The sequence below is a fragment of the Arvicola amphibius genome, chromosome 6 (assembly GCF_903992535.2).
Source record: "Arvicola amphibius chromosome 6, mArvAmp1.2, whole genome shotgun sequence".
Classification (NCBI taxonomy): domain Eukaryota; kingdom Metazoa; phylum Chordata; class Mammalia; order Rodentia; family Cricetidae; genus Arvicola; species Arvicola amphibius.
This window is the reverse complement of record NC_052052.2, coordinates 155712600-155740477: the sequence shown is the minus strand read 5'-3', so window position 1 is coordinate 155740477 and position 27878 is coordinate 155712600. Positions and strand designations below refer to the sequence as shown.

At 42.7% G+C, this 27878-nt stretch overlaps 1 protein-coding gene across 2 annotated transcripts in view; it reads right to left on the bottom strand.

Moving 5' to 3' along the window:
• Naa35 (N-alpha-acetyltransferase 35, NatC auxiliary subunit) overlaps positions 1-26680 on the bottom strand; it is a 43269-nt gene extending 16589 nt beyond the window's left edge. The window contains exons 1-12 of one of the 2 annotated variants that reach the window (XM_038333674.2): positions 26620-26680; positions 25814-25942; positions 22612-22645; positions 19142-19256; positions 17537-17611; positions 15552-15719; positions 9484-9550; positions 9351-9394; positions 8477-8527; positions 7804-7887; positions 7197-7311; positions 3528-3706 (exon numbers count right to left, since the gene is read on the bottom strand). In XM_038333674.2, the coding sequence (XP_038189602.1) occupies positions 3528-3706; positions 7197-7311; positions 7804-7887; positions 8477-8527; positions 9351-9394; positions 9484-9550; positions 15552-15719; positions 17537-17611; positions 19142-19256; positions 22612-22645; positions 25814-25937 (1056 nt within the window). In that variant the 5' untranslated portion in view covers positions 25938-25942; positions 26620-26680. Of the gene's footprint in view, positions 1-3527; positions 3707-7196; positions 7312-7803; positions 7888-8476; positions 8528-9350; positions 9395-9483; positions 9551-15551; positions 15720-17536; positions 17612-19141; positions 19257-22611; positions 22646-25813; positions 25943-26619 lie in introns of those variants that run through there. The other variant, XM_038333675.2, reaches the window with a different exon arrangement.
• Between the last annotated feature and the right edge of the window lie 1198 nt (positions 26681-27878).

Genomic DNA, 27878 nt, shown 5'->3' with positions numbered 1-27878 from the left:
TGACATCCCTGATCGCTGTGAAAAGTTCTAAAATACATGACGGCAAAGGGAGGGAGGATCAAAGAGGAGGAAGCAGGGAGGGAGGGTACTCAACTAACTCCTGCCTACTTAGTCAGTTTTCTTTTTCTCCGTTAGCTGGTATTCCCTCTAGTTATGACCCTGCAATACATCATGCAGAGCAGAGGAAACAAACCTGCGCTCTCCAGTCACGCCTGCGTCTTCACAAGCACTCTAGCTCCTTTACTGGCTTCTCTTCTTCAGCCTAAATTTTAGGTATGGACACTCTGTGCTTTTCTTCAGCTACTTATACCCCAGACATCTTAGCTAGGATTCCGCCTCTGTGATGAAACACAGCACAAGAGCATTGGGTAGGAGGTTTACTTGGGCTCACGTGCTCTCACTTCACTCTGCATCACGGAAGGAAGTCAGGACAGGAGCCCGGAGGCAGGGCTGATGCTGAGGCCATGTAAGGGTGCTGTTTACTGGCTTGCTCCTCATCCCTTGTTCAGCCTGCTTTCTTACAGAACCCAGGACCGCCAGTCCAGGGAAGGCACAATGAAGAATGGGCTGGGCTCTCCTCCATCAATCACTAATTAAAATGTCCTACAGCTGGATCTTGTGAAGGCATTTTCTCAGCTGAGGTCCTTCTTTTCAGATGATGTCAGCTTGTGTTGAGTAGACACAGTGAGCATGTGCATATCTGCATGCTGTACTGAGTATGCTACCAAAGCCTATCTTCTGTGTCTGTGAGGGCACACAATGGACATATATCCTTAAACGTAAAACTGACATTCACTAGACACTGTTTTGTTGTGGAATATCCCTTTACACTATGTGAAGATATGTCACTGTGATTGTTTAATAAAAACCTAAACAGTCAGTAGGTAGCAAGCATTTTTAGGGCAGAGAGAATGCTGGGAAGAAGGGTGGAGAAGCCATGAGATGCAGAGCGAGCAGGAGGGGCAATACAGAGATGATAAAGAAAAGCAGAAAATAAATTAATAGAAGTGGGTTAATTTAAGTTGTGAGAACTAGTTAGAAACACGCCTAGGCTATCGCCCGAGTGTTCATCATTAGAGTGTTCATCATTACTAAGAAGTCTCTGTGTGGATATCTGGGAGCTGGTAGGCAGGACAGAAAAATCAGTCTCAACTGTTTAGTGGCTGAATGGCATTTATTTTACTCATCTCATAGAATGGACAGTCACCACTAAAAACTTAATATTTCATGTTTCTCAAGTCATAAATAGTGCAACAAATATACTCTGTGTGTGTGTGTGTGTGTGTGCACGCGCACGCGCAGTGAGCACACAGCTGTGAATGCATGTGAAGGACAGAGGTCAGTATTCGGATTCCTCATTGATAGTTCCCTGAAGCACAGCTAATAAAAACTCAAGACAGAGAAACTGCAGTTCATCCTGAAGATCCAAAATTCAAACAGCCAGTTACTGGCTCTTACCTCTACTTCAGTCCAAAAATGGTGATCCTGCCTCCAGGAATCTCAGAATGAGACAGAGACTGAGTCTGCTCCCATTTTATAATCCTCTCTAGGGCTAGGATTAAAGGTGTGCACCACCGGTTTTTACGGCAAAGTAGTGTGGCTACTGGGATAAAGGTGTGTGTTATTGCAGCCTGGTCTGTAAGGCTGGCCAGTGTGGCTGTTTTACTCTCTAACTTCAGGCAGGCTTTATTTACTAAAATAAAAATGAAATGCCACTATAGCTCTCCGTCTTATTGAAATAGGGTCTCTCACTGAGCCTGCAGCTATACCTGTCAATCTGGCTTGTTTTCTTTTACACGTAACTACGCCTTGCCACCTGACACCGCACAGCAGACACAGACTGTTAGCCCTTTCCCTCCCTCTCTCCCTAGCCACACTGCCCACCACGCACCGCCGGACGCCTTTCAGAAAGGCATCTGTCTTCCCTTACTACACGCTCTTAACACAGCCCCAGCAGCCAACTCCCTCTACTGACAGGCAAATCAGAGTCCCTAAAGTTGGAAGAAAACCAAGGAGTTACCCTGCTGAGCTAGTATGTCACTAGGGATGAGTCACACTTGATCCAAGAACAGTATAATGATGGCTGAAAGTTAAATTGATAGTAACTATTTTAATGTGTATGAAAAAGATCAATAAATAACTATTGGGAAACCTGCAAAACTAGAAAATTTTGAGTATTAGGTCTAAGTATTAAGAAAAAAAAAAAACCTGACTTATGTATAGCAGAACACTGCAGAAACGTACGGGAAGCATTTGCTGTGTAACAGTCTCAAAACAGACCTTTCCTTTGCTTACTGTTCTGCCTTGAGCTAAGGTCTTATTACACAGCCCAGGCTAGCCCACAACCCAAGCTTCTTCTGCTTTGGTATCCCTGGTTCTGGGATTAAAGCCACTTGCCACCGGAATTTTTGCTTTGTTGGGCTTCCAATTAGAAAGATGTTCTCACTCAGCAAAGACAGTACATGCTGTACAGGTTTACATAAAAAGGTTTCATCTTCATACTGTCTGTCTGTTATAAAGGCAAAATAATGAAATTGACCTAAATGTAATTTGTTATGAACTAAATACTAGTTATGTTATATAAGCTTACAGTGGGATATGTCTTCAAAAGAATGTAGAAATATGCATACTTGCTGATATAAAAAGAAGCATCAAGCTGGGCAGCAGTGGCGCACACCTTTAATGCCTTTAATCCCAGCACTCAGGAGGCAGAGGTAGGCGGATCTCTGTGAGTTCGAGGCCAGTCTGGTCTACAAGAGCTAGTTCCAGGACAGGCCACAAAGCTACAGAGAAGCCCCGTCTCGAAAAACAAACAAACAAACAAACAAACAAATAAAATAACCCCCCAAACTAACAAACAACAACAAAAAAGAAAGCATCAGTAATACAAAAGTTTTCAATAGAACAAAACAACAAACAGATCACCAAGCACCATGATCTCATATTCATATGCAAGAACACTAAAAGCTCCAGGACTGGCAATACAAGTCTGAAGTCTCCGCTATTCAGGAGACTAGGGCTGAAGTCCCACCTTCAAGGCCTGGCTGGACCACAGAACCAGTCAATGTCAGCTTAAACAATTTAGTGAGAGCCTATCTCAAAGTAGAGAATTTAAAAAGAGCTGAAGACATAGCTCAGAGGTGGAAGACTAACCTAGCATGTATGACGTTTAAGAACGACTCTATATTCTCCCCCCTCTCTCTCTCACACACACTCACACACACACACACGCGTGCGCGCACACACACACACACACACACACACACACACACACACACACACACAGTATTTTGAAGGCAGAATCTAGTTACCAAATCCTATTCCTACAATTTGGGTGATTTACCTAGTGTCTTAAGTTTAGCTTCTCAATTTCTAAAAATGTATCAAATCCTAATGAAAATTAATTGTGTTATGTGTGTGCATACACACTCTACCCCAAAGCTATTTACTGTTCTGTCAGTCAGTCTCTAGAGTGGCAAACTATCCTCTTACTTCACCAAAGCTCCAGAATATAGTTTTATACTTACCAGAATACAATGTAAGTTTGGTAAGGTCACAACTTCACAGACTGTTTTTATTCTGTCTATTAATCTTGAGAAATAGTTGACCATTTCTTCTCTTTTAATTATTTTTGCATAGCGAGGGAAGGTGGGTGGAAGTAGTCTCTGGTTAACGAGGGGCTCAAAACCCATCATAATGGGATGGTCTAAAGAAGAAAGAGGTAAATAATATTTCCAGTATCTTTATGGATTTCAAAATGAAAACTATTACATATAATACAAAAAAGCCCAAATTTTAAAGCCATTTCCAAATTCTAATCACAAAAGTCTAATAAATTTTATAATTTACAACTAATTTATGTATCCATATATAAATTTGAATGAGATTTAGTAACATCAAATTGTACTTCCTAGCTACATGAAGGTGGTAGATGTTAGAGCCAAAGACTATAGCAGCAGGCATTCAACAAGGCCAGGGATAACAGCTGAGTCTGATCTCCAGTCTGAGAGCAGACCTAACACCTGGAGCTGCCTGGAGGGCCACCAATAAGTGACTAGCTAACCAGTTCTAAGTGCAATGGCCTTCCTAAAACAACAGGAGACTTTCCAGAATACAACACTGTAAGACCTGCATCCTGACAAACATGGCTGCACTGGACAAAGAGCCTATAAGAGAAAGTTGCCCACTCTGGGGAAAGTCACAAAAAAAGTCAAAAGCCTAAGGATACAAGACAGGAGCGATCCTCACTTGGGCCACTGTGCACTCTAACACCTTCACAGTGTGCACTCCGCTCTGCTGTGCAATAAGCTCCCTATTCTTTACACTACACCATGGGACTCATCTGAAGTCTTCTAATAGGAGGATTCCAGAGTAGAACCCTGGTGACACCACTGCTCCAAGTGCACACTCCAGTTCTTTCCCCATCTGGAATCTGAAATGAAATACTTGGCCTCGAAGGAGCATCTATACAGTCTACACCCAAAGCTGTGCTCATCAGCAAATGAGCTACCCGCTAAGGATACAGTTTTATATGTCAGTGAGACAACACTCAGGCTTCACAGCTGACTGACTGCAATAGCTAGGGAGCAGTCCGCTGCTCTCAGATCTATCTCATCTTTGCAGATGCTCCCAGGCCTGGGCTTTCTGTCTCTCCACAATAACGTCTCTTTCTTGGCAGTAACTTACATGAATCATCCTTATACGAGACCAAGACAAGAGCAGACTCTCGGATTAAAACCTTAGCCCATAAGCTTTCTTCTGAGCTGTTCAGAGGGCATTTCTACTTGGCATCCCACATCTCAAAAGGCAATTTCATGCACTGTGTTTCTCCTAATCATACCCTCTCAGATAAGAGGAACTTTGCCTTCAGTGCTTCACCTAGTTTCCACTTAAACCAGTTAGCTATTAAGGATCCTACTGCCGACTGCCGCTTCTCTTGCTTCACTCCTTCACTAAATCAATCCTATGCACTGCCGTCTCAATTTTCTATGTGCAATACAGTCTTTTTCTGTCACAAAAGCCTAAAAAAATGTATGTATGTATGTATGTATGTATGTATGTATGTATATATGTATGTACGTATGGATGGATGTGTGCCTGCAAGAATTTATGTGAATCATGTGCATTCAGGAACATGAAGTCTAAAGACTGACCCCTGGAACTGGAGTTACAGGCAGTTGTGAGCCACCATATAGGTGCTGGGAATCAAACCCAGATCCTCTGCAAAAGCAGTCAGCACTCTCAACCTCTGAGATCTCTCCAATCTCCCATCTGTACAATGTAGTGTCCTAAGGGATCACTGGAAAGAGTTCAGTGGTTTCCTGAGACTCAACAGAAAAATCAAGATAGCTCTTTGGCTCTACGAGGGCTGTTTGTTTGTTTGTTTCAGTGTGTATCCGTGTTCTGTCTGCATATATGCCTGTGTGCTACGTGTGTGCATTGCCCATGGAGTTCAGAAGAGGGGCATCAGACCCCCAGGACCAGAGTTACAGAGAGTTGTGAGCTGCTATGTAGGTGCTAGTAGTCAAACCCAGCCCTCTGGAAGAGCCACTAGTGCTCTTAATTGCTGAGCCATCTCTCCAGTCCTAGGACAGCTGTTTCACAAATCCATCGTATGTACGGAGATTACATACATAAATCCCATTCCCAACTATATTCACTGTCTTTATCATTTTAAGTGGGGAAAAAAAAGCTTTGCTTCCATTTATAATTAACTTAGGCATGTCATTATTCCATATACATTTTGCTAGGTGGTAGTGCACACGCCTTTAATCCCAGCACTCAGGAGGCAGAGGCAGGTGGATCTATATTAGTTCAAAGCCAGCCTGGTCTAAACAGTGAGTTCCAGAATAGCCAGGACTACACAGAAAAACTGTATCTTGAAAAAACAAAAAGAAAACAATGATAAAAAGTTAAGCTGAGAACTGGGGGAGAAAGCTCTGTGACAGAGTGCTTGACTAGCACGCATGAGGCACTGAGTCCAACCTTGGCAGCATAAACACACACCAAACTGAACCTGGGACTTTGTGAGACACCTGCAACCCCAGCACTTGCAAGGTTGAGGCAGGGGAAACTGAGAGTACTCTTAATTGCTCTCACAATATTAAACTAAGTCTGAAAGCATCAAGGAATGCTCTTACGTACTTTATACATAGATGTTTAGGCCTCCTACAAGCAGGCAACGCAATGAGGGTCAGCCGTCCCTACTGCAGTGAGAAAGAACACTGAGAGCAACACCCAAGGCGGTGAGAAAGGCTCATTTGGCTCACAACCACAGGCCACAGTCCATCACTGCAGGGAACTCAAGGCAGCAGAAACCTGATGCAGCTGTCATGTCCACAGCAGAGGGCAGAGAGAATAAAATGCATGCAAGTTTGCTCTCAGGCCCCTTTCCCCACCCTTATATGATTCAGGACCCAGCCTAGGGAATGGTGGTACCCACAGTGGTAGTGAATATATCAACCTCAAAACAATGAAGAAAATTCCCCAGAACATGCCCAGAAGAAAATTTGAACACAGAATTTCTGCAATCACAAGTAAGCTACCTTAACATGTTAGAGTCACTTTATAAGCATTTCCAGAATTATATCATGTGTTTCAGAGTAGTGGATATTTTACACCTCAATAATCTCACAAATACAAAAACCATCCCATGAGTTTTAGGCATAATCAGTGTTGCTTTACACTCTAGTATGTTGACCCACTAGTGAATTTTACAGCAGAGATACATTGTTCCTGTTAAAGCTCATTTAACATACAAAATATGAATGCTACCAACATGTCAAGCACTCTATTCCTAAAACTCTTCAGAGTCTCATGCAGAAGTACAGTGTAATGTGAAGACAGGTGGTACCCATGAGTACCATGAACCTCAGGAACACGAGACTATGTAACGACTGTAATGGGTTTCTCAAAGAGATAAAGAAAGGAGATGATGAAAAACCAAGTTACTGCTGGCATCCATAGTACAAACAAAAGACAGGGTACATATGGAGTCCAACAATAAGGTACAAGAAAGATATGGCCAAGTACTACCAACAGTTTTTAATATAGACTAAACCAACAAAGCAGCCTAAAGCACTCAAAAGTATTCAGAGTAAACACCCCAAAGTTGAAGCAAACTGACTTAAATGAAAGTCAGAGCAAACTGTATTGCATGTAAGAAAATACAAGTAAGAGTAAACATGAAGAATTACCTCCTTTGGTAGTGCCATTCTGAGCCTGGATGCCATGATGCAATGAAGTGTGGATGGCAGAAAGAAGGTCTGCTGCTTGGACCATTAGTTTCTGAGCCTCTGCAACAGCACTGGTCTAGCAAACAAATCACCAAAAACACACTTTAACACATAGAAGGGGAGGTCCTACAACAGCGCTGAGATCCGTGCACACTGCATTACACGGATCCTCACAAATTATTCACTTAATGCATGATGCCCAAATTCTGACAGGATACAAAGCATTTTTCCCTCAAATCTGTATCTTATTTGATATGATAAAAATGAAAAGGTAAATATTTCCGGCTTATGATCAGAGATACAGTCAACTGTAAAAAGGGATTAAAAAAAATCCCAACATTATACAGTCATTTACAAATATGGAGTAGAGGGAATCCAGGAAAAAAGAGACTGACCTGAATCAGTATTTATCTATCCATAAGACATTTCTGTGTGCTAGACAGAACTGTAAAGCAGTAGTAACTTCTAACACAGAAAAACCACGTGCGCCTGTGGTGTCAGCACCCAGGGCAGGGCTGAGAGAGCAGGGAGGACACTGTCCAGAAGTGACCAGTCGCGGCGTTCTTACCTCTTTCTTAGTGAAGGCTATGAGCACCGTCAGCAGCACACGCGTGAACTTCACTCTGCTGAATGCTGCCAAGCACTGCTGGTGCTGCAAAGACAGAGTGTGGTGAGGAGCGGAACCTGCAAAGGCCCAGCTGCAGAGGCTGCATTTTAGCACTCCAACACCTAACCTGTGTCAGTAACGCATTACAGTAAAAGGGCCTCTCCTTGGCTTTTTAAATGCCTCGAAAACAAGCCACCAAAAACTAGTAAACAAAGCCTGCTCCTCTGAAACAGGAAAGAAACTAAACTGTACTCACCAGCAACAGGACTGACTTTCATCCAAAGTTAGAACGAGACTATTATCTCAAAAACATGAACTTAGCAGTAACAAAGGGCTGAAAGTTTCAGCAACTTTTGATATGGAAATTTTTGATTTTGCTAAGTTCTGAAACATCTAAATGTAATCTTTTATTCTAGTTCCTACTTCCCAGAAATTCTAAAGTTTTGAAATAACATATTTAAAAGAGCTGTATTACCATTCTATACATAAAAACACAAGAGGAATTAAGTTCCCTGCAGTGTCCAGTTAAAGAAATACTGCAAAGAGGCTTCCATCAACGACAATGCAGTTCAGAGAACTACAGCATTAAAGATGGGCTTTTCTGAAATTCTCTACAGAAAATAAGGGCAGTTACTTCTAGTTCAACTTCTGGATCTCTCTCTTCTCCTTGTCGACTTCGAGTACTCTAAAATTAAAAAATAAAATAAATTAAGACAAATACAACCCTAGAGAAGTCAAGAAAAAGTTAATCTACTGAGAATACACAAAAACCTATGTTCACAAAAAATATCTGAAAGAGGCCGGGCGGTGGTGGCGCATGCCTTTAATCCCAGCACTCGGGAGGCAGAGGCAGGCGGATCTCTGTGAGTTTGAGACCAGCCTGGTCTACAAGAGCTAGTTCCAGGACAGGCTCCAAAGCCACAGAGAAACCCTGTCTCGAAAAACCAAAAAAAAAAAAAAAAAAATCTGAAAGATAGAAAAAAGGTTGTGTCCAGTACTTCCCTTTTTCCTATGGATGTTTTATGCAGGTATCTGTATATAGATTAGAAAGATTGTGAAAAGAAGCAGGTATTAAAACAATACATATAGCAGAAGCAAAGTACATGGCCACAATGCGACCGCCTTTTAAGGTGCTAGCAGCTGGGAGGCAGAAGCAGAGTGACTGACTGCTGAGTTTGAGGGCAGCCTGGTCTACAGAGTAAGATTAGAAAACCTGTCTCAAAAACAAAGCAAAAAACCACAACCACATACACACACACTTCTGAAGATTTCAAAACCAATTCACAACAAAAATCACTATCACCATTAAAAATCCTATCATTTTTAAAAAGAGCCTGGCTGATCCTGATGGTGCATACCTTTAACCTAGCACCAAGGAGGCAAAGGCAAGCAGGGTGAAGTGAGTTCAAACCCAGCCTGATCTACATACTGACTTCCCGGTGAGGCTACAGAGTTAAACTTTGTCTCAAAAAACAAAACAAGTCCCAAACAAAGCAAGGAAAACACACCTTCACTCTCCTTTGCATATCATCTTCCACGTCTTTCAGCATTCCTAGAATGAGAAACAGTAAGTTTTAAAACAAATCAGCATGTAAAACACACAAATTATTGTTGTGAATTATCTCTGTAAATGGTTTATACCTGTAACTCGAAGATCTGTCACACTGTTGGCCATTTTAAATCCGTATGTCATTGACTGGAAATCTTCCTACACAAAAAAGGATTAATTAAGCTCTCGGATAGCAGCAACCATATTTTTCTAACAAAATGACCAGTTACTTAGAAAGAAATAGCATGCTATTCAGCATGTCTCAATATTGCCATCATACATCTAGCCTTCCTTGCAGGCATACAGCCAGACACCTTGACATTACAGCTGTTATCTGTCCTGGGCTTATCTGCTTGTCAGTGGTCTAGAGGTTAAGCATTCTCAAGTAGCATTACTCAAAGAAAACAGCAAATGTACATTTTATAGGCCGTGGTTTAAAAATATAAAAACAACAAACAAAGAACAAATCGGGCAGTGGTGGCACACACCTTTAGTCCCAGAAGCAGAGACAGGAGAATGTGAGTTTGAGGCCAGCCTGGCCTACAGATGTAGTTCCAAGATAGCCAAGGCTACAAAGAGAAACCCTGTCTCAAAAAGACAAAACAAAAAAACAAAAATCAAACCAAAGCATGGTTCTCCGGCCACTCCCGTTCCCCGCAAATTTCACTGCTAAGACGGGATTCGCTGGGTTTACTCTGAAGAATGAATTTAATATTATCTGGTATGGTATTTCCCCCATATTATAATTTCTACAAATACATGCAATTCTGGGATGCTTAGTTGAGCATTGAATTCACGTTAGTCTGTCTCAGAGAAAGAACAGAGTACCATGTAAGGAAAGAGACAAAACACAAACCATGGATCTGAGTAGTGAGATGCACACGTCTGGGTCTTCTAAAGACCCCAGGTGCGGTTTCAGAGGGTCAGTGTACCCCCTTTATTTCCTTGGAACTCTACTTCTCAAGTCTTACGTACCCAAGAGGAGCCCGATGTCCACTTTCTAGCACTTACCAGATGGACACTCTACCTCCATCTCATACGCATGAGGAGCCTGAGGATCTGCCCTGATGGTTAACCTAATTCCTTCTCATCTCACTCTAGTTCATTTCTGTATACCAGACACTTCCACCACTTGCTACAATTGTCCCTGATAAAATTTTTTGGGGGGTTGTTGGTGGTGGCAGGGGCAGGGACAACAGACTACTTAGCGCTGGTTGGCCTGGAACTCAAGAGAGAGTACTGGGACAAAGGTGTGCACCACCATCTATGGACTAGTCCTTGTGATGGATTCAACCACCAAATGTCAGAGGGACTCCTACAGAAGTCAGAATACGTCCCCTGCCCAGATCGAAGTCCTTACCTGGTATCATACCTCACAGTAACCTTTGTGCATGCTGGCACCACTCTCAGAGTACGTCTTTAAAACTCTTCAAGGCCCACCCTAACTATATTCCAGCTCAGTGTCAGTCCTCAGCGGGCATTTCTCTCTTAACATGCTTGCATGTCCCCTTAGCCACAGAGCTTCTCACCACACAACATTCCACATGTACTTATTTACTATTATACTTTGTCCCAAAGAAAATATTCATGAAACTAAGACTTTAATTCCCTGCTTCATCTTCAGGGCTTAGCACAGGGTTTGGCACGTAAGTACTTACTGTTCAATATGCACTAATGAATGATTTTGTGCTGGGTGGTTTTTGTCAACTTGACACAAAGCTAGAAGGATGTGAGTAGGAAGAGGGAATCTTAATGCCTGGGTTAGTGAACTACGCAGGAGGCCCAGCCCTGTGTGCAGTCGTCCTTGGGTAGGAGGTCCCAGGCTGCAGAAGCAGCACTCCTCCCTGCCTTCTGCTTTAGTTCCTATTCCCAGGTTCCCGCCTTCCTTGAGTTCTTCTGCTGAATTCCCTAAGTGCTGGCTAGTTTACTGTCAACTCAACACAGTAGACTTACTTGGGAAGAGGGACCCTCAATTAAGAAAATGCCTCCATAAGATTTGCCTTATGCAAATCTGTAGTATACTTTAATTAGCGATTGATGTGGGAAGGCCCAGATCACTGTGGGTGTTGCCACCTCAGGACAGGTGGTTGTCCTAGGGTATAAGACAGCAGCAGGCTGAACATGCCAGGAGAAGCAAACCAGTAAGCGGCATTCACCAAGGACTCTGCATCAACTCCTGCCTCCAGTTTCCTGCCCTGGCTGCTCTCAGGACCAAATGGGGCCTGAGGACTGTACTGAAATAAACCCTGTCCTCCCAAGGAGCTTTTCTTCAGGTCTGTGGTTTGTTGTTTTTTAATCACCATAGAAACCCTAACTAAGTCTGACTTACTGCACAGCGGGGGGTCAAAATGTAAAAGGCAAATTACTAAATACATTGGGGGATAGCAAGAACTGTCCAAAATCAGAGAATATCTGCTTCATTTAGAATAAGCTAGGTACTGCTTACTCCATGGTGGCCATGAATGAGCACAGAGCCCATGTAGGCAGATCTCCTATCTTTTCAAAAGAAAAGTCTGGGCTTTTAAGTTTACTATATATCAAATCTTCCTTTAAAAACTATGTAGGTCAACTGTGAGAAGACAACCAACTAAGCTATTAGGTTTTAACCAAAAGACCTAAGGAAGGGCGTTTTCTAGGGGAGCGTGGCAGACTCTGTCTAGGTGTGTGTGTGTGATTCTCAGAACTGTCAGGCTGTCTAACAAGAACTGAGTTGGCGTCACTGGAGCCCTACTCCAGGGGAGACACACACACAAACTGCTGCCACTAAAATGTTTGTTCTGAAAGCTTTGTGGAATTGCAGACAAAAATCACTGCCAACCCAGGAAGGCCAGGTACTGACTATACCCACTATCCAGGCAGCAACCGAAGGCAGCCTGAGTCAGGGCTATGACAGAAGAAATGGGATCTACTTCACAGGGCAGTTTTACATTGCTATGACAGAAACTACAGAACAAGGAGATGTGGAATCATCCTTCTGTACACTGTGAATATGTGCTACCCTCATTAGCTAGACTGAAAGAACGCTGGGAACAAGGGCAGAGTCCCCAGCCAGACGCAGAGGGAGGACATAGAAATGTGCTAATTTAAGTTGTAACAGCTAGTTAGTAACAAGTCTAAGCTATAAGCCAGCCGTTTATAATTAATAATAAGTCTATGTAGTTATTTTGGAGCTCACTGGTGGGACAGAAAAGTCTACCACCATATGGTGCCCAAGGTCTGGCACCTACATCCACTTAAGGCCTAAGATAGCTTTTAAAATGGTTCTAAACGTGAGGCTGGAGAGATGGCTCAGAGGTTAAGAGCACTGACTGACTGCTCTTCCAGAGGTCCTGAGTTCAATTCCCAGCAACTACATGGTGGCTCACAACCATCTGTAATGAGATCTGGTGCCCTCTTCTGCTCTGCAGGCGTATGTGCAGACAGAATGCTGTATCCACAACAAATCAATCAATCTTAAAATTTTTTTTTTTTTTTTTTTAAAAAGGGTTCTAAACAGACAAAAACAGAGTCAACCACTGTTTCCTAGTCTCATGCCGGATACGGTATAGATATGTCTCCTGGCAGCTGCCTGCCTGCTTGCCAGTGCACTATGAGCTAAGTCGCATGGCTGTTTAAGATTTTGCTCATGAGCACAGAAAAATTACAGATATGCAGTAAAGCAGGTTCAGAGACAACAAAAACCTCTAAACAGGTTTTTATAGTGTGTTTAAAAATCTGCTTAGGCTTAAAGAAAAGAGAAAGTATAAAAAGTTTAAAAAGTAAGTAGTTTAAAAATAATAAAGTCTTTAAGGAGCGAAATGAAGTAATATATAGATATATAAATAATGAAATGATAAGCAAAGAATGGCTTTTTAAATTTTCAATATATGCAAATAAAACAAAATCCATACTTTATCTATGAAGTGCAGTTTAGATTTCCCAAAGATAATAAAATGTTGAAATTTTGAGAATTAGTCATGCAGATTGGGAAATATACAGGGAATCTGGATCCTGTATGTTATTGTGTTGACTTTGAACTTTCTGATTGCTGATAAGCAAAAGACAGCCGCTAAGAGACCTGGAGTTGAAAGGAGGACCGCTGAAGCAAACAGCCTAGCGATTTTATGACTGAACTTTACTTTTATCAAACGGAAGTCAAAAGTGCTTTGGAAACAAGAGGCCATGGATGTTCCAGGTTAATATGGATCAGGTTTCATCAGGGAAGACCTCCTGAATCTTGGCAGGCGATTATATCAGCAAAGGCTACAGCTGGTCCTTCTATTACCTCAATTTTCTCAGAGACCCCTTAAGATCTCTTGCCCCAAGACAAGAGGAAGCAGTCTAGAGAAAACAGTGCCCACATTCCCAAGAGATGGGATGGACGGTCTTTATTTGTTGGTTATGGATGTTTGTTATCATTTAGGGGAATATAGGAACATAGAATAAAAAGATAAGTATTAACCTCAGATATATTTTACGTTGGCACGATTCTGGTTTACTGATACAAATTTACTTTTGTTATATTGGATATATGCTTTTACTCGTTTGGGGTATTGTGCTTATGCAGCTCATTTAAAAATGTAACCTAAAATTACAAAATACAGGATAGTAATTAGTCATCTACAATAATCAAACATGTAGCTATATTAGGCATGTTTTCAAAGTTAAACAGATATATTTAGATAGATAAATGGTCTTCAAACACTTCAGAGACCTAAAGAATATGGCTTTAAGATGTTTAATAACTTGAGGCTTTTCATGACAGTGAGAAATGTCTCCTCCTGGAAGCACCAATTTACTTCAAAAGATGATGATGGGCATCAAAGAACCTCCATATGAAGTTTTCTTACTTTATTTATAACAACAGCGAACCATTTGGGCAAGAAACTGCCCTTGCTCTGACTGCTGAGAGTATACTGTTCAAAATGGACCAGCAGGATGCATAAGTAAGCGACTCTCAAACTTTGCCTAGACAAGGTTTTTCAAAATTCCCTGCTTTCTGAGAAATATCTGTCAGATATACTAGGGCTAAAGGCCAAAAATGGATGCCCCAACGTTGCAAAGGAACTTTGGGTCACTATCCAGGGAGCCAGATGTCCCTGTCATCCTTCTGGGGTCTTTCAAAGAGTTAAAGACAAAATAGTTAGACTTTATAGTTTTCCTTAGTTATGAAAAAAATTACTAGGTATAAAACTTTAAATTCACAAAGGTAATAAAATATTTTATCCAAATCTGCCAAATACAAACAGACTAGATATTCTAACTGTAATTCTTACTTGATAACTGTCTTTGTTGCATATAATTTTACTGTGTTAAAGTTAAAATTTTCCTTTTAAATTGGACAAAAAAGGGAGAAATGCTGTAGAACAATTCTTTTGTACACTGTGAAGATGTGTTGCTCTCATTGTTTTAATAAAGTGATAACTGGCCAATAGCTAGGAGAGGTTAGGTAGGGAAGAAGTGTGGAGTAGCGAGAGAGAGAGAGAGAGAGAGAGAGAGAGAGAGAGAGAGAGAGAGAGAGAGAGAGAGAGAGAAGGATTTGTAGAAAATGAGGTAACAAGACATGAGCCATACAGAAGCATGTAAATTAAAAAAAATATGGGTTAATTTAAGTTGTAAGAGTCAGTTAAAAGCAAGCCTAAGCTACTGGCTGAGCATTTAAAATTAATAATAAGTCTCTGTCTTGTTTATTGGGGAGCTGGCAGTCCTGATGAAAAAATCCCGATGGAAAAAATCCTGCCTCCATTTTTATATTATAAGGCCAGAAGGCAGTGAGTGTCTGTCTGAATGTCTCAATATTGGGAACACTGCTCTGTTCACAGGACACTCGGTGAGCAGGACTACTAGGAGCACGGGAGGCTGAAAGCTCTACTACATAGCTGACACACAATCAGTATTCACAAGAGTGGCTTTGAGATCTCCTTGCCTTAGGTGTGTGCCACCACAGGCAGCAATGTTCACCCCACAGGATCTTACTGGAGAGACCAGGCTAGCCTTGAATTCATTACTCTTCTCTGACTCTGTGTTCTGTGTGTCTGGACTGCAGACATGTGCCACTCATGGCAACAGCAATGCTTTTTAATAACTACTCCTTAGTTACAAACACGGACATAGACACGAGTCACAGAATCACTCATCTACAGTAAGGTAAGACAGCCAATGAGCTTCTGGGTTTCTTTACCTCTTCAAAAACAGCAGCTTTATTTACTTTTTCCCTTGCAATGTCACAGATCTTCAAGATCCCCAGAGCAAATGCTTTCATGGCAGGATCTTCTATGAAGTCTGGATTATGAATGTAAAGGCACGTAAACACTGTCTGTGCCAGAGAATGGCCTTCTAACCACGTGATCTGTTGAGGAGAAAGAATGAGTGAATAAATCATTTCAAGTGCTACAAAGGGTTTGCAAAGTCTAAATTGAGCTAGACACATATCACTACAATTAATTATAAGATTGAAAAGATAATCAATTAAAAAGAATGTCACAGAAGACAGGACTGAGAACAAGCTTTCACTGGCTAGATTTCACGAAGCCTACATAAACTGGGTATCCAAATGCTCTGGAACATGAAACTGTTTTGCACATGAAGCTAGTGCTCTAAAGGGTCTGTATTTCTGATTTTCAAACCACAGTACTCCCTCTGCACTCTAAGTGCCTAGCCATCAATGAGAAGCATTCTTAAGCCTAACATTCCAATCTGTGAGACCTTAGTGTCTAAGCAAAGTAGAGAAACTATATAACATTGAAAAGCAAACAATTCTACAATGCAATCAACAGAATGCATGGGTTAGGGAATTCAGTCTTAGAACTGACCAGGTTTTAAGCTTCTCCATCTATCACTAACTCAACAACAGAACTGTCTCCTTTAGATTATAAAATAAAACATCCTTGCCTCCCATATAGGGCTTGCTACTCCAACGAGAAGGATCTTTCCACACTAAAGATAAACATCCAACACCATTTCTCCATAATCTACAGGCTGGACTGCCAACAATAGTCAGTACTAACTGCCATCTCCCCAAATTATGCTAGATATTTTCATATATTTCATCTCATGTTTCTCTAGTCCTTTTAGAAAAGAGGTTATTTTCCTCCTTCTACATGCAAGTAAACAAAGTCAACACATGTAAATACGTTTCCCCAGGTTTATCCTAAAACCCAAGAACTATGTGACTGAAAACACACGTTCCTAGAAGACACAGTCAGAAATGGTGGGAAGTGTTCTGATTGGGGTGTGAACTAGAATGGCTGTACAGAGTATCCCCAGATGGAACCCACGCCTCGCTAAAGCCCAGAGTCTCATACAGGTGCCGCTCAACTCTGCTCTGCCTGTGAACAGTCTGGTCAACCCCGTACCAGTATGACTTCTTTGTCTACTTCTCCTTAGTCCCTACTGGGTTCTCAGACCTCCTCTGTCCTACAACACCACCCTGAGACTCTGACGAGTCACCAGCATGTGTCTTTGCATATCTACTCCCAGCAATCCTCCCTGGGCTTCCATATTCCTTTAGGAATAGTATTGCTACAAGGTAATAAAAAACCTTTTCAAGACAGACAGAATTCTGGCTGTACCCCTTCAGCAATGCAGCCTCAGGCATAATAATATGTTGAAATAAGCAAGATGAAGGGGAGAAACAGTACATGTCAACAACTCATGTGCATGTGCTTCTGACACATCCCATTACCAACACTGCCTAACAGACCAATCAGATGCTACAAAAACACGGGACCTTACTACAATTGGATCACCCTGCCAGAAGACACGCACCCAGCACAGACAAGTCTCCAGAGTATGTGTGTGGCACAGGACAGCAGCAAAGCAGACCCCCAAAGCCAGTCCACACCTCCCTCTGCTTCAACTGGACTCATCTCACGGGACCTCAATTACACATTTCCCTGATAGCTTGAAAAGAGAGCATTGTGGATAATGGCTGTAATTTTATCTTCACCAAAACAAAGCACCCACTTGACAGCACCATGGCCAGAGCAGTGCCAGCTGTTAGGTGAAACACGTCTTCCGTGGTTTAACTTAGTCTGTGGATCCTGTGTTGACTTTTTGAGGCCTGACAGTGCATAATTTCATATTCAACATGGTGCACACACTTTACATTCAAAGATTCGGGTAAGCCACAGTTTAATTAACCAACAATCTTGTTTTAATTCTTACCAAACAGCAAAAACACGTATCCATTATTCCTATCAATTCAGGCAAGGTGAGATCTTTAATTTTAATGGTGCCATCCTAAAAAGGAGGGAGCATAAAAACAGAAAGTTAAGAAAATTAGTATGTACACTTGTATTTTATATTTTAAAACTAGTTATTTATTAAAAAAATAATCCAAAGAAAACAGTAATATCTGATAAAACCAAGACATCAACTTCATTTTTTTGGTCTTAGGAACAAAATTTTGCTTCTTGTTCTGTCTATGATACTCATGGAAGACCTGGGACTCCTGAGCCTCCTGCCTCAACCTCTCAAGAGCTGAACTGACATATGCACTTTGTCAACTTTAACACACCACTGAAGAAACCACGTATCTTAAATAAGTCTATTAATTTATCTTAAATCTTGAATAAGAAAAATCAAAGTCTAATTTAAAACAATAAAGGTCCTTATAATAAAAAGTTCAGTATTTCTACACACAGTGTCTCAGGTCTATAGCCCAGCACTTGTGAAGTCAGGAGGAACAGGAGCTCAATGCCAATGAGACTACATGAGACTGTGTCTCCAGGAAGGAAGGAAAGGCAGCAGGAGGAAGAGAGGTCAAATCGTTAAGTATTTTCTAAAGCACAGTCAAAATCACACAGCCCAGGTTGGGATGACAGGCATATGCTACCTACTGCCTACTGGCTCAAAATTAGTTTTGTTTATCTCATTTACTCCCTGCTCCCGTTTGTCGTCCCCCCCCACCCCTAATATAGCCTCATTCTGTAGCTTGGACCTCACAGCAATTCTACCCCAGCATCTCAGTATATTACAACATGAAATGTATCTGAGTCAAATATCCTGAATATATATACTCAAATGCCTTCAAAATCAATTCAAAGAATACACAAGTGGACAATCTAGAGCAAGTTCATGAGAACCTCAGGTCATTAACTTCTAGATTTTAACTGAGACTGGTAACTAATATATATATAGACAAAGTTTAACAAAGCCCAGACGGATCTCGAAGTCACTATATAGCCGAGGACAATCTTAAACGCCCAATCCTCCTGCCTCTACCTCCCCAAGTGCTGAAACTATAGGAAAGTACCATCATGCCTGCTTTAGATCACTGCTAATCTTGTGTCTGAGAGGCTTTTAAGAATACAGTTGAGGGCTGGAGAGATGGCTCAGAGGCTAAGAGCATTGCCTGCTCTTTCAAAGGTCCTGAGTTCAATTCCCAGCAACCACATGGTGGCTCACAACCATCTGTAATGGGGTCTGGTGCCCTCTTCTGGCCTGCAGACATACACACAGACAGAGTATTGTATACATAATAAATAAATATTAAAAAAAAAAGAATACAGTTGAACAGTCTGTATGATTTCAGTATTAAGCATGTTTTTTATTTTGGTTTGACTTTTCAAGACAGGATTTCTCTGAGTAGCTCTGGCTGTCCTGGAACTCGCTCTGTAGACCAGGCTGGCCTCAAATTCACAAGACCTACCTGACTCTGCCTTAAGTGGTGGGATTGAAGGCATGCGCCACCACTGCCTGGACGAGCACATTTTAACATAAAAAAGGTATGTTTTAAAAGCCAGAGACACACAAAAATACAATAACTACCTTGATAGCTTGTTCAAAATTGAGAACCTTCCGATTTACTTGGTTTCCAATCATACCAGCATCCATCTTGGGATCCATCATTTCAATAGCAGACATGGCTTCAAAAAGGCCAAATCTACAAATAAATGAACCCACAAGCTGTTTTTAAACCCAGATTTCCAAAACGGTACAAAAATTATCATGGTACTTTTGAAAACTACAGTATTCCATGTATTTATTTGTATTACTGTCTAATTTGCTAAAACTTCCATTTCAATTAATCATCATTTAGTGCAAAAATTCATGTATTCACCATACAATTATCTTACATGTTCTGGAGGAAAGAACAGAAGCATCTTTACATTTTCCTCAACAGGATACGGACCAGCAGCTTTCGGAAGAAAGAGATCTACCCCTGTCAGATGGTTTTACGTTCCTTAAATAACTTTCTTTCATTTTAAAATGTTATCATGTGAAATTTTTTTCATTTTCCATGTTATCTTTTGTGTGTGTGTGTGTGTGTGTGTATTGGAGGACAGGCTCAGGGGTCATCCTTTGAGACACATCTCTCCTTGGCCTGGAGCTCACCACTTGAGCTGGCCGAGTGGCCAGCAATCCCCTAGTGATTCCATTGTCTCTGCCGTATCATTTCTAGGATTACAAACTCACGCAGGGATTTTACAGGGCTCTAGAGATTAAACCCAGGCCTTCATGTTTACAAGGCCAACACTTTACCAACTGAGCCATCTCCCCAATTGTAGCTCCATTTTCTTCATACCTAATCGATTTTCAAAGTTCAAAATTTTGGTGTTTATGTAATGCAAAACAATCCAGAAATTCTAATTGCTCACCATGAAAAATAGTAACTATATATTGAAAATGGATTACAAAGATTTGAGGCATGCCTCAAAAGATCACAGGAAAAGATGAGGCTTAACTAAAACCTTGACCAAACTACTGACAACTACCCCATTGCTGCGGGTGCTCGTTCTGCTCCTTCAGCCAATAACCTTTAAGATACCAGCCCACATGGGCGTGGTCTCTTTTGCTTTAAAAAAGCAGCGGTAGCCCTGCTCTCACTCCCTTGCTTCCCGCTGCTAGACTCTGTTCCTGTTCGCTCAGAGGGCTGTTGTCTAGGACAGTGATCTGTAAGCTTTCCCCTTAAATAACCCTTTTATTAATCATAATCCCAAGCTGGTGTGGGATTGTTTTGTAACTTCGCCTTCATCTGGAGCCTTGTGGGCCCATCTGAGAAAATGCTACTATCAATAAGTCACGATTAACTCTTTTCTGTCTAGAGTAACTTCCCAAGCTCTCAAGCTCTCTGTGGACGCAGTTGTTCACGTGGGTCATTTGTTCTCGGCATTCTCTGTCCTGCCAGGTTCCCGCAGTCTTTAAGTCCCAAAGAAACCACACAGAAGTCTACATTAACTATAAACTGATTGGTCTATTAGCTCAGGCTTCTTATTAACTCTTATAACTTATATTAGCCCATTATTCTTATCTATGTTAACCACATGGCTCACTACCCTTTTCAGTGAGGCAGTCACATCTTGCTTCTTCTGTGGCTGGGCTAGGACTGTGGAGGAATGGGCTTTCCTCGTCCCAGAATTCTCCTGCTCTCTTTGACCTGCCTCTACTTCCTGTCTGGTTGTCCTGCCTATACTTCCTGCTTGCTACTGGCCAATCAGTGTTTATTTAAAATATAATTGACAGAATACAGACCATGGTCCCACACCACTTCCTCTAAAAAAAATAAGAACATCCATAGTCCATTTTTTTAAAAAACTAAAAGCAGCTGGGACCAACAAGCAGCCTCTCCTTGCAACACCCCATCACTCCATCACTCTAAATGATTTCTCTTAAATAAAATCAATAGAGGGCTTGTTTCGGCAGCACACATATACTCCACCCAACAGAAAGACATAAAAAAGAGCTTTAAGGAATGGTGATGTGACTCAGAGGCAAAGCCTGTGTTCAGTTCCCAGGTCTGAAAGCACAAACTGAACTCCATGAGGACAAGCGTCCTGCCATGACCTTAATGTGAGGTTCAGGTCAGGACCCTCTGGCGTTTGCTCACAGTACAGCAGAAACAACTCTCTCACACACATTAGATGACTGGCTGACCGAAGCCCAAAAGAATGACCAGAATAGTACCTTTTCAAAAAGTACTGGAAGTTAAAAAGGAAAGCATTCAAGAATGTAAGAGAATTTTGTCAATAAAATAAATATAGCACAATTTGGCTTCAACAACTACCAAAGAATGCTATAAACTAAGAATAAAAAAAAAAATCTAGAACAGATCCTATGGAAATTACCAAAAAGAAGGAATTTCACACTACTGAAAACACCAGTCAACACAGCTGAGAAAAATCACTCATCACATGGGAAAATGCAAATGTATGTTTATATAATTTAAGAAAAATAAATCAGATACAAGTTCTAACCCTATAAAACAAGCAAACAAAACCTCTTCTCTGATAATCTACAAGCTATAAAGGAAAAGCAACTGCAGAAATATTCTAAATTCTTGTGGTGGTTTTAATGCAATTGGCCACCATAATCTCATAGGGAGTGGTATTATTAGGACATGTGGCTTAGCTGGAGTGGATATGGCCTTGTTGGAGGAAGTGTGTCACTGTGGGACCGGACTTTAAGATTTCCGATGCTCAGGATACTGCCCAATGTCTCAGTCGACTTCCTGCTGCCTGTAAGGCAAGATGCGGCCAGTGCCATGTCTGCCTACCACCAGGCTCCCCACCATGATGATAATGGACTACACCTCTGAAACTGTAAGCCAGCCCCAATTAAATGGTTTCCTTCTAGGAGTTACCATGGTCATGATGTCTCTTCACAGCAAGAAAAACCCATGGATTAGCAAGTTATCTCACCTGAGAGAAGCTGCTGCAAATTCAAACTCTTCTCAAGCTGACTTAGGACATGTGCAACTTAGATCCAGCAGGTATTTGTAAAGCTTTCTAGATGAGTCTTTGCATGCTAAGGTTTTAAGAGCAAAATAAGTCTCTTCCTGTTCCTCCAGCAAAAACTGTTTAATTTAATCTACTTGCTAATTCAAGATTTTATAGTCCTCACCCCGAAGCAGCCTGGCCACAGCATGTTTCTAGCACAGTGGGGGAATAAACAGAAAAAAAAATAAGCCAGTACTTCCTTTTCTTTGTTTCACTTGGAGATCTTTGATTTTCTTCCGCACTAGCATTTAGTCATCAATAAATCTACCACACTAGACATACACCTGATAGTTTTCTTCAAGAAATCCCATGTTGAGTATATTCAACTTCATAAAAAGAATCCCACAGTCTCATGTTTCCTGTCTTAACCAGGTCAGCCACTTAAGATAGCTCACCCAAGTGGAAATTGTATTTATAACTCATTTTAACAGCTTTGAAGCATAACTTTACTTGGACTTCAAGAACTAATCTATGTGAGAAAAAAGATTAAAGTGTTACAGTCTCAGAGGACACGACACTCACAGCTTATCATGAAGCAGCTCTCCCAACTTCAGCTCTGAAAGAGACAAAGTGGAAAACTACTGAGTCACAATACCACAGTACCACAGTACCACAGTTAGTCCAGACCAGGGGCAAACCAGCTCGATTACTAAGATGCGTTCTCTAAGGACTGTTGTCCACTCAGTTATAATGGTGCTCTCAAGAACATTATAAAGTAGATGAAGAGAAAAAAAAGACTGAAAATTAACAAGCCAACAACCCTCTTAATATTCCATTAAGAATTATAAATTTAAAAATCATTTTTAAATTACTAATATAGTTTTACCATATTCTAAACTTTTTCACAGAAACAACTGCTGCCTCTCTGGTTGTTTTAAGACCACGTCTTCATCTAGTCTTTGTTGTGAGAGGAACAATGTTAAAATCACATTTAAAGATTCAAATTTACTTAAATGTACAGAACACTTTGAGTAAACTGCTAATCCACACGGTGTTCATGAGATGAGCGGTAGAGCGGTCACCCAGCATGTTCCGCACCTAGCATTCCATCCCAGCACAGAGGAAGGGAGCAAAAAGGCAGCAGAGACGGGTGGGTGTGGGTGTGAAACGACAGTCTTCAAACTTGAGGTTTAAAATGAACCAGAGATCGTCTTAAACCCAACCTTCATATATCACTCCAAACCAGTCAAACCCCACGGTGGTACTCCAATAATGCTTCTAAAGCAGCCTAAGTGATGTCAAAGACAAATACCAAATGTATTGTCTCACATGGGGATCCCAGCTTCCAATTTTAATGTGTTTCTGAGGAAGTGCATGGAAGTCATGGAACTAGAAAAGGAACCACAAAAGGGCAGAAGCAGGCATTAATGAAAGGAGGAGAGCTAGGTAGTGAGGTTAACTGAGCATGTGTAAACGTGTGATGAAGTAACTTGCTATTCTAAATGCTAAACGTTAAATTAGTGCATTAAATATTTAAAAATACATCAAGGAGACTACTTTCTCAGTTTCAGGCTCAAAACCCTCTGCACTGCCCAGAAAACAAGCTCACACCAACAAGACAAAAGAATGGCACTCAAGAATCTCACCTAAAAGTTGTTCTCTAGCCAGGCAGAATTATTGGGTATCCCAAAACAAAATTCTCAATGAACCCAGGCTCAAATGGTTTACCTCAATCTAGGGTAATTTCCTCATCTTCACTTTCAGAAATATGGCCTTTCCTTTAAGATACAACTTCCCTACTTAGATTCATGAAAACAGCCCTCTAATACAAATTATTTTAAAAGACAAAACAAAACCAGCACCCACTGACACACGTGAGCCATGTGATCACCCAGACCTGAGTATAAAGACTACCACATACACACAGGTCTCCTGGTAGACATACAGCAGCACACACGTAGGTTTCTCCACAACCTGAGACACTTCAACTGGACATGCAGTTCAAACCTAACGGGATGGCTATGCTCAGCCGGCCTCCGCTATGGCCAGTGCCGTGCCAGTCTTCACGCCTCCCCTTCAAAGACACGTTATTATTACCACAGACCTGGCCTTAGAAAGAGAGGGATCAGGAGTGAACGCCTTAACATCTGAGCTTACCACTTTACCTTCATCTTCACCTTAACCAGATTTTCGTTTGTCTTTTTCTTACCCCAGCACCAGTATATTCTACATCCTCTCTCACTACCAAGATCTTGAACCCATCCTTCTCTTGAAATTCAAGCTTTCCCTGGTGCTTGTTCCTTCCTCTCATCCTTCAGTCTCTCCTTTCAACAACAGACATGCTCATATTTACAATCACTTACTTCTAGACACTGCTGGGAGGGGTGCTTATTCGTTATAGAAGGAAGTTACGTTTCTCCAAGGGAACTGCTGGGTTTCAAGTGATCCTCCTGACCAGAACATGGGAGTAGCTTGGACTACAAATGTATCCACTAAACCCAGTTATTCCCAAACACTGACTCTACTACATGCCATACACAGCTCTGTGGTCTAGGGTTATACATGATCTCTGCCCTTATCAAAATTCCTCATGGTAGTAAGGCTGACAAAAAGCAACAAATAACTACAATTATGGCTTTTGACAGACTAAACACTGAAGAAAGTAAAACACGGTGATTCAGTTGAGATACACTTAGCTGAATGGCTTACAGCTGTCCTTCGTGGGCAAGGTAACAAACAACACAGAAGTGGCTCAGTATCTGAGGGTCTGAGGAAAGTGAAGATGGAGTAAACAAGACCCACCGAGCTCTGGCAAGGCAGCCTGGCGCTCAGCGACAAGAGGGTGACGGGAAAGGATAGAGCAAAGGCAGAAAATGGAACCTGGGCACGAAGCAGGGGAACCCTGGAAAAGGAGTCTGAACTTTACTCCAACAGGAAGCCAGCTGAGGATCTTAAGAGAGTGACAGGATGGGATCATTTTTACACCTCCAACAAGCAACAATTCTTTAGCCCAATACAGTAAGTGCTCGCACAGCCAGACATTATGGTTATGTCGGCATCTTTTTCTTCTTCTCTGGTTGGACAGGGTCTCACTCTCACTGTGTGGCCCTGGCTGGTCTGGAACTTACTGTACAGACCAGGCTGGCCTTGCACTGCCTCTAGACTGCTGGGATTGAGTGTGCATTTCGAGTCCTGACCATTATCTGACCTGTTACAGTCAGAAGGATTTAGGGGGGGAAGTGCCTCGGAGCTGGAAAGATGGCTCAGCAGTTAAAGAGCATTTGGTGCACAATCTCGAGGACCAGCAAAGGCCAGGATTCCAGAAAAGACTTGTAACCACAACTCCAGGGGATCCAATACCTTATCCTGGCACCCATGTGCACACAGGTGTTTGCACCCTCACACATATGCAAATACATAAACCAAGATCTTTTTAAAACATGCCTTGACATCTGTATTTAATGTTTTACCAAATACACACAGGCTTTACACCAAACTTAGAGAGCGAAGAGCTCAACATTGAGCCTACGATGTGTGCAATCTCAGCGTGTACAGGAGGAGCAGGAATTCAGGGCCATCCTCCACAGCAGACTTCCTTGTCAGTCTGGGCTACAGGACTTTCTCAAAAACAAACAAAACGACTACAAATTTGGTAAAAATCACAGGGTTGTTTAGCTTTTTTTTTTTTTTTCAAAAAAAAAAAAGGTAAAGTTGAGAAAACACAAATACGATTTTACTTTATCCTGTCCGACTTTAAACCAATAGTCAAAATATTCAAACTTACCTCGACAAGCATCTTCAAAATCCTGGGTTATGTCCACCCAACTTGTGCTACTTTTTTCCATCTTTTCAGGGACACTTAGCTCCCACCCTGAGTCATCCTCATCCACAGCAGCTTTCATAACCATTATGCCTATAAAATGAACACTGGTGTGAGTCGGAGGGCAGCGTTTGGCAGGAACAGTATCCTCAGCACTACCTAAGTACCGGGTAAAGTCTTCCTAAACTCCGTGGGCAGAACGCCTTCGATCCATTGGCTGGAATGCAAAAATCCTCTGTGCAATGAGACCTCACGTTAAATCTGCAGCTGCTCACGCGCCGACATGACCACCTGCCAGGACTAGTTCGGAGATCTTCCACCCTCCCAGCCCAAGAAACAACTCCGGGGACCGCCGGCTTTCCACACCGGCCTCCGGAAACCAGAACCGCCCTCTCGGCTCGACAGCGGTCGAGCAGCGCTCACCGCGCGGGCTTCGCCAGACCAGGGCCTCGCCTCGCCCTTGCAGTCGCGTCCCCTCAGACCCCGGCCCGTAGCCCGTGGAGGACAAACGCGACCGGCCGAGGCGGGGACGCGCGTCCACGCGGCGCCTCGCGGGGAAGAAGCGGCTCCGCGCGGCCCTCGTCACCCGGGCGACACGGGCACAGCCCGGCCTCCCTGGCGGCGCGCGCCCCTGGCTCCGGCCGGAGGTGCGGCGAGGAACCGGTCAGCGCCGGCTCCCGGGGTCGGCCCCACGCGGGTCGCGGGGTCGTGCCGGCCCCACGCACGCCACCCCAGGTGCTTTTCCCACCACCGCCCGCGCCACCACGCACCGTCCGCGCCACGAAGCTAACGACACCGCCACCACAGCCACCGCCCCCTCCTCTCTCAGCCCCGCCCCGCCTCGCCGGCCGCCTGCGCGCATGCGTACGCCCCGGGCGCGCGATCCCGCCCCCATACTCTCGGGACTCCGCGCTCCGGCCACGCCCCCTCCCTCACCTAGGCCACCGTACCCGGATAGACGGGCGTCCTCCCTTCCCGCGGGATGAGAGTCCATCGCGAGACCGGAAGCCGCCTCCAAATTCCTCCCCCTCCGGTAGAGGACTGGTAGGGGCAAAATCCCAGGGAGGGGCGGAGCCTGAGGACTGGCAGCCGGGCTCATCCAGTCCTGGAAGACTCTGAGAGGTGACTCTAAGGGGAAGGGGAGGAGTTTGGCGGAGCTTCCGGTAGGAAGCGACCGGCCATGCTGCGCTCGGGTGGTAGGTAGTGCAAACTGATTGGCTATACGTCTTTTTGTAGTGCGGAAGGACTTCATAAGAGAAAGAAAAACAAAACGTCTCTGTCGAGCTGCGATTTTCTTCCCAGCTCAGATGTTTTAAGTTTTTCTTATTAAGTCAGACCTCAATCAAGTAGATTTTGTGTGGGTGGAGCTGGGCAAAGAACCCACGTCCTGAATTAATTTAAAAAAAATACAAAAGGAAAGACATGACTTCTAGTATGATGAAGCAGGAGGTTTATTGTAGATATGAGGGAGAGCAGAGGCAGAGGCATAGCCAGAGTCCAGAGTTAACATGACCCTGAGCTGAGCCTGGTGAGGAGCGTGGGGAGGAAGAGAAGAGACCAGGTAACCAAAATGGCTGGATTATATAGGGAAGGGCAGCCCAGGGTAGGCCCGCCATACCTTGTAATAGGTAGAGACTGAGGGACTCTGGGAGAACCTGGCAGCCAGGTCTGCTTAAATAGGCACCTCAGCCACTTGTCTTGGGGCTTGAGACGTGAGTAAGAGAGCACTCAAGCGGTCTGTCATTGAGCTACATCTTCAGGCTTCGTGTGGATTGTTTAAATTTTTGTTTGTTTGTTTGTTTTCAAGACACGGCTTCTTTGTGTAACTTTGGCTGTCCTGGAACTAGCTCTGTAGACCAGGCTGGCCTCGAACTCACAGAGACCCACCTGCCTCTGCCTCCTGAGTGCTAGGATTAAATGTGTATGCCCCGCACCCAACAGATTATTTAAATTTAAAAAAATTGTTTCTCACATAGAATGTGTTTCCCGAGGACAGGAACTTTCTTTTTATTAAAACTGCCCTAGCACC